Source organism: Miniopterus natalensis, chromosome 11 (assembly GCF_054644295.1).
Source record: "Miniopterus natalensis isolate mMinNat1 chromosome 11, mMinNat1.hap1, whole genome shotgun sequence".
Classification (NCBI taxonomy): Eukaryota; Metazoa; Chordata; class Mammalia; order Chiroptera; family Miniopteridae; genus Miniopterus; species Miniopterus natalensis.
This window is the reverse complement of record NC_142091.1, coordinates 40,155,085-40,169,396: the sequence shown is the minus strand read 5'-3', so window position 1 is coordinate 40,169,396 and position 14,312 is coordinate 40,155,085. Positions and strand designations below refer to the sequence as shown.

Genomic DNA, 14,312 nt, shown 5'->3' with positions numbered 1-14,312 from the left:
ACGCTTGGGCAGACACAGGCAGGGAGACCCAGAGACTTCCGCAGGCTATAAGTGGAAGTTGGGGAGCAATGTGCCTTCAGGTGTGTGCTGTGAGGGTGGGGTACAATTATAAAAGGGCTGCTCCTTGTGTGTTGTGAAGAAAGCACAGAACAAAGGCCTCAGCCTTTGACCTCATTTCTCACAGCCTTCCCCTTCTCTGCTTCCTCGGACTTTACTTCATAGTTTTACCAACCCTTACACCATCCTTTACTCTAGTTTTTACCTTAAAAACTGTTGAGCTCAGCCAGGCGTGGCTCAGCGGTTGAGCATCAACCTAGGATCCGGGAGATTAGGGTTCGATTCCCGGACAGGGCACATGTCGGGTTGCGCTCTCTATCCCCAGTCGGGGGCGTGCAGGAGGCAGCCGATCAATGACTCTCATCATTGATGTTTCTCTCTCTCTCCCTCTCCCTTCCTCTCTCCAAAATCAATAAATATATATTTTTTAAAAACAACACAACAAACCCATAAAACTGTTGAGTATCAACATGGGTGAACCTTGAGGACATTATGCAAAGTGAGAGAAGCAAGTCACAAAGGACAAAGAGTGTAATAATTCCATTTAATATGAGGGACCTAGAGGAGCCAAATTCATAGAGACAAAAAGTAGAATTAATGCAGGGGCTGGGGGAGGGGACATGGGGAGTTAGTGTTTGATGGGTGCACAGTTTGAGCTGGGGAAGTTTTGGAGGTGGGTGCCACATGGAGATGGTTCCACAACAATGTGAATGTACTTAATGTCATTGAACTAATACATCTTAAAATGGTAAATTTTATATTATGTGTATTTTACCACAATTTAAAATATATATTAATTTTTAACAAGTCTGCTGAGTAGGTACCATTTTAGAAAATGGGTTCAGGGGGAGCAACCAGTCACTTTTCCATCACTGCAGTGCTGCTGGAAACTTGAGAGATTCTGGTTGCCTGATATCTCCCTCTCACTCCCAGATGCTCTTCCCCATCTCTTTTCTCCATCATCATGTCCCACTCTAGTTCAGACTATCACCCCCTGGAACCTGGGCCACTGTGATAACTGAACAGTTTCCTGCACCCACTCCAAATCTCACACAGCAGCCTAAAACCTTCCCCTGGCTTCCCACTGCTTTTAGACTGTGAGCTGAAGTTCTTATCAGGCCATATCTGGCCCTACTTTTCTGTCCACCCTCACCTAAAGCCAACCTCCCTCTTTCTTTCTATACCCCAACCACACCCCAACAGCCTTGCAGTTCTCAGACCCACTAAAATGCTTCCTGCCTCAGGGCCTTTGCATGATGCTTTCATATGCGTGGAATGCTGTGCCCCTTCTTCAACAGGCCAGCTCTGTCGCTCCTTAATAATCTTTTTTTTTTTTTAATGTATCTTTATTGATTTCAGAGAGAGGATAGGAGAGGGAGAGAGGGAGGCAGAAATATCAATGATGAGAGAGTCATTGATCGAGTCCACAACCCGAGCATGTGCCCTGACCGGGAATTGAACCCCGATCACCTGGATCCTAGGTCAACGCTCAACCACTGAGCCACGCCCGGCCGGGCTGTCCCTCCTTTATTTAGGTCTCAGAGAGGGCCCCCTGAGACCTCAGACCAAGTTAGCTCTTCTTGCACACTTCCATGGCATCTTCTCTTTTTCTCACAGCACATCACCTAATATATACACATATATGCCACAAATGGTGTATTTTTAGCTCGAAATAATCCATGTGCCAAAGTAGCACATCTTGGGGAGGCCTGTCCTGAGCCCCTTCGGTACTTCGGATAGGTTAAGATGTCAATCAATATTTGAGGAAGCTGGATGAAAACTATACGGGAACTCTCTCTTTACTTCTTTTGCAATTTTTTCTGTAAGTCAAAGATTATTCTAAAATACAAAGTTGAAAAATCAAATAAACTTAGCAGCTTAAAGTAATAGCTCTCTTATTATATTTCAAGATTTTTGTGAGCCCGGAATTTGGGCAAGACTCAGCTGGATAATCCTTCTGCCCCATGTAGCAGTGACTAGGGTCACTTGGTGGTATTCAGCTAGTGTCCAGTTGGTCTTGAGCACCCAAGATGGTTTTACTCAGCTTGGCACTAGGGCAGGTACTGCTGGAAGGTTGGCCTCAGCTATGACCCCCTCCTCTCTAGGTAGTCCCTGGGCATCTCCAGCAGGGTATCAGTCTTCTTACATGGTGGCCCAGGGCTCTAAGAGCTGGTATTCCAAGATACAGGAAATAGACATTGCCACTGTCCGTCTTAGTCAGTTTGGGTGGCTATAACAGAATACCATAAACTAGGGGTCTTAAACAGAAATTTATTTCTCATGGTTCTGAAGGCTGGAAGTCTAAGATCAGGGTTCCAGTATGGTCATTTCAGTGAGGACCCTCTTCCTTTGCAGACTGATGACTTCTTGATGTATCCTGACTGGTGGAGAGCAGACAGAAAGCAAACTCTCTCACGACTCTTATAAGGGCACTAATCACAACTAATCCCAATCACCTCATTTAACCCTAATCACCTCCCAAGGCCCCACCTCCTAATACCATCACATGGGGCAGGGTAGGGTTTCAACATATGAATTTTGGAGAGATACAAACCTTCAGTCCATAACAGCCCCTTAAGGCTCGGAGCTGGAAACTTGCAGAGCGCCCCTTGTTACTATATTCTGTTGGTCAAAGCAGCCACAGAGCCTGTCCACATTCAAGGGGAGACATAGACCTCACTTCTCAATAGTCAAAGATTTGTTCCCTACTTTAACTCACCACATGTGGGAAAGGGGTGCCCCCTCCCCGCCCCATCGCACAGGTTTGGATTAATCATAACCCTTGGTTCCTGACATGCTCTCATCAATGGTCCAGGCATAGATGGCTTTTATATATTTATTGGTATGTGGTTTTGCTTAGGCTTTTTTCAAAAAGGCAAAGGGAATCTTATGTTCTTCCTTTTTGCGTCAAGTATGATTTGTATGCCTGGGGTAAGATGATACTCTTGTTTCTAAAATATCATATTTACTTTATTTGCATTATTGAGGAAAATATTAGCAGAACTAAATAAAATTGTACAGTCCAGGAAGCTTCAGGGGAGATAAGCCCTGAAGGCTGTTCTAAAAAGTAAACATAGGTTGTGGTTTCTCAACTAAATTTCCTGGAGGTAGGGTAGGAAAATAAGACCTTGTATCTGGAGATCGTATTACAGTGAAAAAAGCATGGGTTTTTCAGTTAAGCCAACTTGGTTGAACCCACTACTCCTCTACTTTCTAGCTGTTTGAGAATTCACCTAACTCCCAAAGCCTCAGTTTCCTCATCTGTATGTTGAGAATAATAATGCCAGCCTTGCAGTGTACTATGAGGGTTACTAGACAAAGCAATGTAAGCAGAGCGTCCATTATTCTAATTGGTCTAGAATAGTTCTCAATATCTGACAACCAGAATGTGCATGCACATTAATATTTAGTAGGCTACAAAATATTTTCATATACACCCTCAAACTACTCCTGAGAGTAGGAAGATGGATACTTGACCCTATTTAGGAAGTGAAGATACTAAGACCAGCAGCATAGTTATGATCACAGGCTGGGACAGTGAAAGGAGGACAGCGGGCTGCTGACTATGGTCAGTGCTCAGCAGTAACGGAGCCCTGGGGAGGCGGATGGGGCAAGGTGAGCACCTCATAACCAGATACTGACCTGGTACCCTTAGACTTACCTGTGGCAGGGCCATGTGCTGAGAACAGACTGAAACCATAGACCCTGCCCCAGGAGAGACATTCTACTAGCTGAGTAAATAATGACAGAATTTGGAGGTTTTCCCAAAATCATAATGGAAAAACATCAATATACATTATAAAAAACAAAAACAAAACAGGAGCGATACCATTTGTCTTCCTAGCTTAGTAACAATTTTACTGTGTGCAGTAATAACATTTGAGAAATAAAGACTAAGGATGAGGCACTTTTAACTTGAAAAAGTAAACTTTGTTTTCTTAACTTATTTTTATAATGATTAATGAAAGGGTTTTTGCCATAGAGGACATTTTAATTAATCTCAGACAGTTCAAGGCATAAAGAAGTAATTTGAAGATTATGCTATCAGATGTGACAATAATACTCAAGTGTGAGGTGGATAACTTGGCTTTATGAGGTTTTTTGTTTCTTTTGTCAAAAGCATAAATGTGCAGTGAAACTACCTAAAAAAGCAAAGCATAGAACATTATGCTATCATTTGTGCACAAAAGTGGGATATGTATAAATGCATAGAATACTTGTAAATGCATAGAATTTCTCTGGCAATTACCCAAAGAACTAAAACTATTGGTGGCCTCATGTTTATGCTTTTGCAAACACGAGAATAGCATCCATAACTGATATGTAGCATTGTCTTGTGCATACACTCGTTATTGAAATTTACATAAGTGGTAACAAATCAGGTGCATCACTCTGTATCTTATTTTTCCATTTAACATTCTGGATATTTATATACATGTATATAATATTTAAATAAAGTATGCATTCACATGATTTAAAAATCAAAACATCATATAAAAAGGGAGGTGCAAGCCTATAAGCCACGTAAGCTTTCAGGTAGTGGCCTATGTATGTTGCATCATTCTGCCTGAAGTTGGGACCAAGTTAAAGAGCCTGTGTTTCAGTTTATGTCAAGATAGTGGAGTAGGTGGACGCTGTGCTTGCCTCCTCCCATGACCATATCAACATTACAACTAAATTATAGAACAATCAACCTGGAGAACCATCTGCAGACTAGCTGAACAGAAGTCCTATAACTAAGAATATAAAGAAGAAGCCACGTTGATACTGGTAAGAGGGACAGAGACGCAAAAAGGGGTGGTCCCACACCTATGTGTGGTGGTTGAGAATTGGGAGGGATGTCTCAGCTGCAGATGTCCCCCCTGAGGAGCTAGGGGTCCCAGCCCCATGCTACACTCCCCAGCCTAGAGCAGTGCCAGGAAAAGGAACCCACAAAACATCTGGCTGTGAAAATCAGCAGGGATTCCATTTTCTGGATGAGACAGAAGGCTGCTGGAAACACAGGTGTCCTCTCAAAGGCCCACACACAGACCACACAGACTCTCTCTTACAGGTACTTACCTTGGGCTCTGGCAGAGGAACAGAGACAGACAGGGAGAAACTGAGTTGTATGATTTATGGCGGCAAGGGCTGGAGAGACGGCTGCCATTGTTCCTGTGTTGAGCTCTCCTCCCACAGGGTCAAATATGAATCTGCTTCAGCCTGGTGAACTCCACTTGCTCCACCCTGAGGACTTCCTCAGACCCCCTCCTACTCAACTCCCGCACTGCCCGAGGCACTTTCAGCAGCAAGCTGCCAGCCTTGGCATCAGCTACAGTTTTTTGCATTGTTGTTTTTTTCAAATTATAAGAAAAAGTGTATTTAGAAAGTTACAGAGATAGTTAAAGTGAGCCAACTGGGCTGTGTAGGTTCAGGAAACAAGTTACAGAAGCAAAAGAAGGGCCGTTGGAGCTCAGGAGAGAGAAAGGCAAAGGTAACCTGCCTGGGAAAAGAAGAGGGGGAAAGGAAAGGTGTGGGTGTGCTCCGGAGAGGGAGAGTGTTGAGCTACAGTTTTTCTTAAAAAACTTTTGAGGAGTTCTGGTCAAGCTCAGGGGGTGCAAGTGACACAAAGGGAGAAACTGAATTGTGCAGCTTCAGGGCGGGGACTGGAGGGACGGTGGCCATTCTGCCTGTGTTTAGTAGTCCTCTCACATGGTAAAATCTGAATCTGAATCTGCATTAGCCTGATGAACTCCACTCATTCCACCCTGACCACTCCCTGAGACCCTGTCCTACCCAACTCACTCACTGCCAGAGCCTATTTTGGCAGCAAGCAGTCAGCCTAAGCCAGCTTAGCAGTCTTTCTTTAAAAACTCTCAAGAAGTTCTGGTCAAGCTCAGGGGCTGCCAGAGACATACAGGGAGAAATTGAGTTGTGTGGCTTCGGGCTGAGGGCTGGAGGGATGACCACCATTGTCACCTTGTTGAGATCTCTTCCTACAAAGCCAGTGGGCAGGCCAAACCAAGGAGAATCAGAAAATCTGAACAGACAGATTGCAAAAAATTCCCCAAAATCAAAAGTCCTGGATTGAATGGCTTCACAGGTGAATTTTACCAAACAATCAAAAAAGAATTAACACCTATTCTTTTCAAAATATCCCAAAAAATTCAAGAGAGGGAAAGCTCTCAAGCTCATTTTATGAGTCCATTACTCTGATTCCAAAATCAGACAAAGACATTCAAAAAAAGAAAATTATAGGCCAATATCCTTGATGATCATAGGTGCTAAAATCCTCAACAAAATATTATCAAACCAAATTCAGCAATATATTAAACAGACCATACACTATGCAAGGTTGGATCAATATCTGAAATCAATTAATGTGATAAACCACATAAACAACACGAAGGATAAAAGTGATATGATCATCTGCCTGGCGAGAGTGGCTCAGTTGGTTGAGTGTTGTCCTGTGCATCGAAAGGTTGCCAGTTCAATTGCCAGTCAGGGCACATAGCTGGGTTGCAGGTTTGATCCCCAGTCAGGGCATGTATGGAAGACAAATGATCGATGTTTCTCTCTCACATCAATGCCTCTCTCTCTCCCCGCTCTTCTCTCTAAGCATGTCCTTGAGTGAGGATTAAAAAAAAAATCATATGATCACATCAACAGATGCAGTAAAAGTATTTGACAAAATTCAGCATCCATTTATGATAAAAACTCTCAGCAAAGTGAGAATAGAGGGAACATACCTCAACATAATAAAAGCCATACATGAGAAATCCACAGCTAATATCATGTTCAATGGGGAAAAGCTAAAAGAATTTTCCTTAAGATTAGAAACAAGACAAGGGTATCCACTTTCACCACTTTTATTCAACATAGTATTGTAAATCCTAGCCACAGACAAGAAGAAAAAAGATATCTGAATTGGAAATGAAGAAGTAAAACTGTCATTATTTGTAAAAGAAATAATACTATAAAGATAATTCTAAAGATTCCACAAAAACTACTAGACCTAATAAACGAATTCAGTAAAGTAACAGGATACAAAATAAATATTCAGAAATTGGTCGCACTTTTATATACCATTATCAAAATATCAGAAAGAGAAATTAAGAAAACAATCCCATTTACAATTGCAACAAAAAAAATTACCTAGGAATAAATTTAACCAAGGCAGTAAAAGGCCTGTATTCAGCAAACTATAAGACAATGAAGAAAGGAATTAAAGAAGATACAAATAAATGGAAGCATATTCCATGCTCAAGGATAGAAAGAATCAACACTGTTAAAATGTCCACACTACCCAAAGCAATCTATAGATTCAATGCAATCCCTATCAAAATACCAATGGCATGTTTCACAGAACTAGAACAAACAATTCTAAAATCTAGATGGACCCACAAAAGACCCCAAATAGCCATGGCAATCCTGAGAAAGCAAGAACAAAATTTGAGGTATCATGCTACCTGATATCAAACTATACTACAAGGCTATAGTAATCAAAAAAGCATGGTACTGGCATAAAAACAGACACATAGATCAATGTATTAATTCACCTGTATGGTCAATTATTGTATGACAAAGGAGGCAAGAATATACAATGGCATAAAGACAGACAGTCTATTTATTAAACGGTGTTGGGAAAATTGGATAGATACATGCAAAAAAACAAAAAACAAAATAAAACTAGACAACATTTCCATACCATATACAAGGATAAACTAAAAATGGATTAAAGACTTAAATGTAAGACTGAAAACAAAACCATAAATCTCCTAGAAGAAAATATAGGGAGTAAAATCTCAGACATTGCTCTTAATAATATTTGTTTTTTATATATCTCCTCAAGCAAGGGAAACAAGAAAAAATAAACAAATAAGACTACATTAAATGAAAAACTTTTTGCATAGCAAAGGAAACCATCAACAAAACAAAAAGACAACCTACTGAATGGAAGAAGATATTTTCCAATGACCTATCTGATAAGGGGTTAATACCCAAAATTTATAAAGAACTCAAACCACACACACACACACACACACACACACACACACACACACACACACACACACACAAGAAACAACCTAATTTAAAAATGGGCAAAGGATCTGAATAGACACTTCTCCAAAGAGGACATACAGATGGCCAATAGACATGAAAAGATGCTCAACATCACTAATCATCAGAACAGTGCAAATTAAAACCATAATGAACTACCACCTCACACCTGTCAGAATGGCTACCATCAACGAATCCACAAACAACAAGCGATGGCAAGGGGGTGGAGAAAAGGGAGCCCTCGTGCACTATTAGTGGGAATGCAGACTGGTGAAGCCACTATGGAAAACAATATGGAGGGTCCTCAAAAGATTGAAAATGGAGCTGCCTTATGACCAAGCGATTCCACTACTGGAATCTGAACAAAACTAAAACACTAATTCAAAAGAATATATGCACCCCCATGTTCATTGCTTTGTTATTTACAATAGCCAAGATATGGAAGCAAGTACATATATACAATGGAATATTACTCAACCGTAAAAAGAATGAAATCTTACCATTTGTTACAACATGGATGGACCTAGAGGGTATTATGCTAAGTAAGTCAGACACAGAAAGACAAAAACCATATGATTTCACTTACATGTGGTATCTAAAGAACAACAGCAACAAACCCACACAAAAACAGAAACAGACTCATAAATACAGACAAGACTGATGGTTACCAGAGAGGAGTTGGGTTTGGGGACTGGGTGAAAAAGGTGAAGGGGTTAAGATATACAAATTGGTAGTTACAAAATAGTCGTGGGGATATAAAGTACAAGGAATATAGTCAATAATATGGTAATAACTATGTATGGTGCCAGGTGGGTACTAGACTTATCAGAGGGATCACTTCATTAATTATATAAATGTCTAGCCACTATACTGTACACCTGAAACTAATACAAAATAATATTGAGTGTCAACTGTAATTGAAAAAAACACAAAAAACACTGCATAGAATGATTCACAGAAGAAAATCTCATTCCAAACCTGTGCTCTCTGCCCAAGCAATCACTTTAAGAAATATTTTGTATCTTTCCAGAATTTTCTTAAGGAAACACATATATTCTTCCTCCTCTTTTTTTCAAGATATAAAAAGTTTAATTTTATAATACCATCAGTAACACTCTATAGTTACATATGGAACAGGAATATCACAGAAAGGGTAATATCCTGGGCTTACATTGTACACAATCCTATGACTCCTTCCTCCTTTATCACAAGCAAAAATTGCATTCTATTGCCACCCTTCTGCACCTTTCTTCTTTCAATTAACAATCTACTTAGAGATTTTTCCATATTCATGCAGCAAGAGCTTTCTCATTCTTTTTTACCAGGTTAAATCTCTTTGGGTGGATGTACCATAATTTATTTAATTGGCCCCTCCCTTAGTGAGGCAGTTGAGCTATTTTCTAGACAAAGCCTGCCTGCCTTCCCTGACTGAGAGGCTGATCAAGCAGTCAGAATGGGCTTATAAAAGGGGAAAAGGAGGTGAGGAGCCACTCTACCTTCCCAGGTGGGCTGAGGGAAGAGGTAAGGGCAGGTGGGAGAGGAAAAGTGGGAATGGGGGGTGGGAGGCAAGGTTGGGTCTCCCACAGGTCTCCTGGGAGGCTGATTTCTCTGCAGACTTTCCTCTGGTGTCTCCATCGCCCACTGCTCTGGCTCAGCACCCTCAGCCCCTTATCTGTTGGCCTTCTCCTAGCTCTAGGCCTCACTCTGCCCTGGGAACTTCTGAAGACCCCCTTGTGTAGGAGGAAGGGTTGTTGATGCATGAGGAACTGGGGTCTGGCTGTCTGGGCCCACACTCTCACTAGCTCTCCACATTGCCCCCCAACCCCACTCCCAACTCCCATAGCACTTGCTTCAAGGCCATGAACCGTACATAACTGAACAACTCAGTGGCCTTCACCTGGCCCCAGGACAGTTTCCCTGTCTGCCCCCTGGCAATCTCTGGGTGCCTAAATGCCTCTAGGCTGCTAAAGCTGGATGGTGCCCCTTCCTTTCACTCCCCATCCCCGTTGGCAGGACATGTCTTGTGTTTCTCTTGAGCAGATTTAAAAGGACTTGCCAAGCTGGCAAAGATTTTCCATTGTGGATGAAATACTGGCTGGTGAAATCCAGAAGAGGTGGTGGCTTCCTCCAAGGTCACAGAGCAAGCTAGTGTTGAAGTGCCCTCAGGCGAGGGTTGGGGTGGGGAGAGGAATTCTTGTCTTCTGGCCCAGACCTCTACATGCCCCTCACTGTTGGCTCAGCTGCTCTGTGGGGTAAACTGGGTGGAGAGGGCAGAATATCTGGTCTTGGGAGGGGGAAAAGAAAATCTTACTAGGAGACTTATGGTTGTTGCCTCTCGGGTCTTGTGTATCTCTGACTGTGGCTTTCTGTCAGGAACAGATGGATATGGCCAGGAAGATCACACAGTTGCTGCTTCTGGCTCTGGTGACTGGTCCATGGGGTGCTCAGCCTAGGAATCCACAGGACAGGAAGGATCTGTTCAATGTCTGCATGGATGCCAAGTACCACAAGAAAAAGCCAGGCCCCGAGGACAAGCTTTATGGCCAGGTAAGGATGGAGTGGGATCTAGGGTGGGGAACAGGAATATCACAGAAAAGGTAGAATAGGAAGAAGCAGGGTGACAGGAAGATCAACTTTGAGGTGGTTGATGGAAGCAGGGGTGTGGCTAAGGTGATTTTGAGGGTCTCCCCCAGGGGGCTACCAAATCTACATGGGGGGACTCACTATGGGCCAGGTGCCTTCCTCACATCTTATCAATAAATATGCCCAAAGGGCCTACTTGGTAGGTGGATGGTGGTCGTTACTTATCCAAATGAGGAAATTGGCCCAGAGAGGGCACAGATACATGTGGAAATTGAGAGGCTAATCATTAGCGGGGGCTAGGAGAGAGACAGGCAGTGACTGTCCCAGCCTTAGTTATGGGCCAGCCCACAGACTCAGAGGTAAGGTAGAAGGGGAGACCGGTCTCTCACAGTCACTCTGAAGCAAATATATACAAACAGGCCAGGTCCCCACCCCCATTAGGTTCCAAAGAGACTGGGACAAATCAGGTGTCCTTGGCCTTGGAAGAGAGTAAGAGTTTTCCAGGAAGACAAAGCAGGAAGGGGCAGCCTAGAAGAGCACAGCATGTACACAGGTCAAAGGGTGACAGCACAAGCGGTGGCAGAGCCCACAGAAAAGGAGACATGAGACCAGGGTCCTCCTTTCCTAGATAAGGAAGTAGTTCAGGAAACATGAGCTTGAACTCCAGGCTCGTGCAGGATGCCAGTATTTCACGGCTTCTGGTTTCCTCCTCTGCACCCTGCAAGGTGTCATGTTGCCGGAGGGCTGGGGACGTTCTCAGGGAAAGACTCCTGGGGCTTGAAGTGAAGAGAAGGAAGCCCAGCAGCCCCATGACTCCTGAGTCATTTCCAACATTTCACTGTTTCGTGTGTGTGTGTGTGTGGTAAAAGACACATGACATGAAATTTGCCATATTAAGCATTTCTAAATGTGTAGTTCCGTGTCGTTAATACATTGACATTGTGCAACCATCACACCATCCATCTCCAGAGCTACTTCATCTTCCCCAACCAGAAGTCTATATCCACCACATCATATTTAGAACTTTTTAAGTTCCAAAGGGTACTTTTAAGAACCCTCTGGCCCGGCCGGGCGTGGCTCAGCGGTTGAGCGTCGACCTAGGATCCAGGCGATCGGGGTTCGATTCCCGGTCAGGGCACATGCCCAGGCTGCGGGCTCGATCAATAACTCTCTCATCATTGATGTTTCTATCTCTCTCTCTCCTTCTCCTTCCCTCTCTCTGAAGTCAATAAAGATATATTTAAAAAAAAGGACCCTCTGGAGTACTTCCTCTTTGCCAAGAAGTAGTGCAGACACAGGCCTCTGAGGGAGACAGATGATTGTAATTCTGAGGGACATGGGCTATACAGGAGTGGCTATTTGTGTTGAACCCCTACATTGGGCTATGAAATGCTTTTCATTACATTAATTAACCCTTTTGGAGGCGGAAACCACTGACCTCAGCTGGTAAGTCAGGGATGAGGTGCATGTAGTCTTGCAGAGTGACCAAGAGTTGGGGCATCTGAGGAAGTTAGGAGTCCTGGAAGCAGGGTCTGTGTAAGCCTCACTAGGTGCGGGCTAGGTAGTTGGAAAGCAGTAGGTTTGGCCTCACCCTCACGGAATTTCCTTAGTTTCTTCCGAGTGCCCAGAACAATAGCATCTCCCCTCTTGCTTGACCCTGGGTACTAGAGTTCATCTCAGAGAGTTGAAGCAATTGGTCCATGATCGCTCAGCTCTTGAGGCCTAGCCTAGAGTGATTTCTAAAGAGAAACCTCCATCACTTCTACCACCTTACCTGTCTTGAATTTCCTCTCTAGGATAGCCTCCCACATTTAGTCAGGCCCGCGTTCAGGCCTATGTGCTGACTATTGCCCCTCTGTTCCCCACTGCTTTCAAAACCTTTCTGAAGGTCCCTAGCCTGGGGTTCCAGACCCCAGGACAGCGGGACCAGCCCACTTCACCTCCACCTCTCACCACAACGTGGAACAGGGCTCCTGCCCACCCTGTCCTGAATCTGAACCCAACCCTGTCCTGAATCTGAACCCAACCATTTACCAGGGGTTCAGCTTACTTATGCTCTGTAAAAACTGGAATAATGTTTTCACTGGATTGTTGAGGATAAAGCACAAAATCCTCAGGAACTTTGCACCTGCAGTTTTCTAGGCCGACAATGGTCTTTGTCTTCCCCTGGCCCAAGGGAAAACCATGATGACATGAGAGAAGAGATTTGATCTGTTTTGCTCGCTGTAGTATTCCCTGCACCTAGCTTTGTGCCTGATATACAACAAGCACTAAGTTAGTATTGGCTGGATGCAAAATGAGTAATAAAAGTAACTTGAACAATGTGAAATAAGTTTGTGAACTATTTAGAGCCATACAAATAATACTTGCTCACTCAGAAAGTGTTCCCCCAGGTTGCCCACATCCTTTGTGTTATTCTCTGCTAAAATCCAATGTTATAATTGCCTTTACCCCAAATGGGGGCTCCTCAAGGGCCAGACATAGAGGCACCTTTGCAACTGAGTGTTCTTCTGGATGATCTACTAGGAGAGAGGGGCCAGAAAAGGGAGGAGATGGCTGTGTTGGCAGAAGAACTTAGCCTTGTGTCTTCCCCACCCAGTGCAGTCTCTGGAAAGAGAACGCCTGCTGCTCTGTCAACACCAGCCAGGAAGCCCATAAGGATGTTTCCTACTTGTACAGATTCAACTGGAACCACTGCGGCCCGATGAAACCCGCCTGCAAGCGCCACTTCATCCAGGACACCTGCCTGTATGAGTGCTCCCCCAACCTGGGGCCCTGGATCCAGGAGGTGCGAGTTCCTCCCATGCCTGCTCCCCGGACATCTCCTCGCGCTGCTCCTGCAGCTCTGGGGCTATTCAGGGCTGGGCGGCTGAGAGCCCTGAGCCTGAGTCCTTTCCCCCTTCTGACGGCCCCCAGGTGAACCAGAGCTGGCGCAAAGAGCGGATCCTGAACGTGCCCCTGTGCAGAGAGGACTGTGAGAGCTGGTGGGAAGACTGCCGCACCTCCCACACCTGCAAGAGCAACTGGCACAGGGGCTGGAACTGGACGTCAGGTGAGAGCTGGGCAGGGGCGGGGACAGAGGGATCCGGGGGGCTGGGGGTGTGTGACGGGCATATAGGGGGATAGAGCTGTGAGGCTGGCGGAACCAGAGAGAGTTCTGGGCCAGTGGCTAAAGGCCTTCCCTCCTCCTACAGGGTCTAACCAGTGCCCAGAGAAGGCTGCCTGCCACCCCTTTCATTTCTATTTCCCCACGCCTGCTGCTCTGTGCAACGAAATCTGGAGTCACTCCTTCAAAGTCAGCAACTACAGCCGAGGGAGTGGCCGCTGTATCCAGATGTGGTTTGACCCTGCCAAGGGCAACCCCAATGAGGAGGTGGTGAGGTTCTATGCTGAGGCCATGAATGCGGCTGAGCTCCGTGGGGCCTAAACTCTCCTGCTTGGCCTGGCCCTAATGCTCCTGCTGCTCAGCTGAGTTCCTTTTACCTTCAGATACCACGACACCCCCACCCAGTTCAGCCCCACAGCTCATAAATAAACCAGATACCCGGCATGAGTCTTGCAAATAATTTGGGTGTGAGTGGGAATGTGATTTCTGCTTACTGGTTTCCATTGATTGAAACCACTGAGACTTG

The 14,312-nt window shown here is 44.5% G+C and overlaps 2 protein-coding genes across 2 annotated transcripts in view; one reads left to right on the top strand and one right to left on the bottom strand.

Moving 5' to 3' along the window:
- The window catches only part of LOC107541142 (anaphase-promoting complex subunit 15), a 56,747-nt gene that overhangs the window by 11,862 nt on the left and 30,573 nt on the right, over positions 1–14,312 (bottom strand). The window lies entirely within an intron of this gene.
- On the top strand, positions 10,477–14,107 carry LOC107541157 (folate receptor gamma). The gene is made up of 4 exons (XM_016218155.2): positions 10,477–10,644; positions 13,280–13,468; positions 13,597–13,732; positions 13,875–14,107. The coding sequence occupies exons 1-4, from the start codon at positions 10,477–10,479 to the stop codon at positions 14,105–14,107; spliced, it is 726 nt and encodes a 241-aa protein (XP_016073641.2).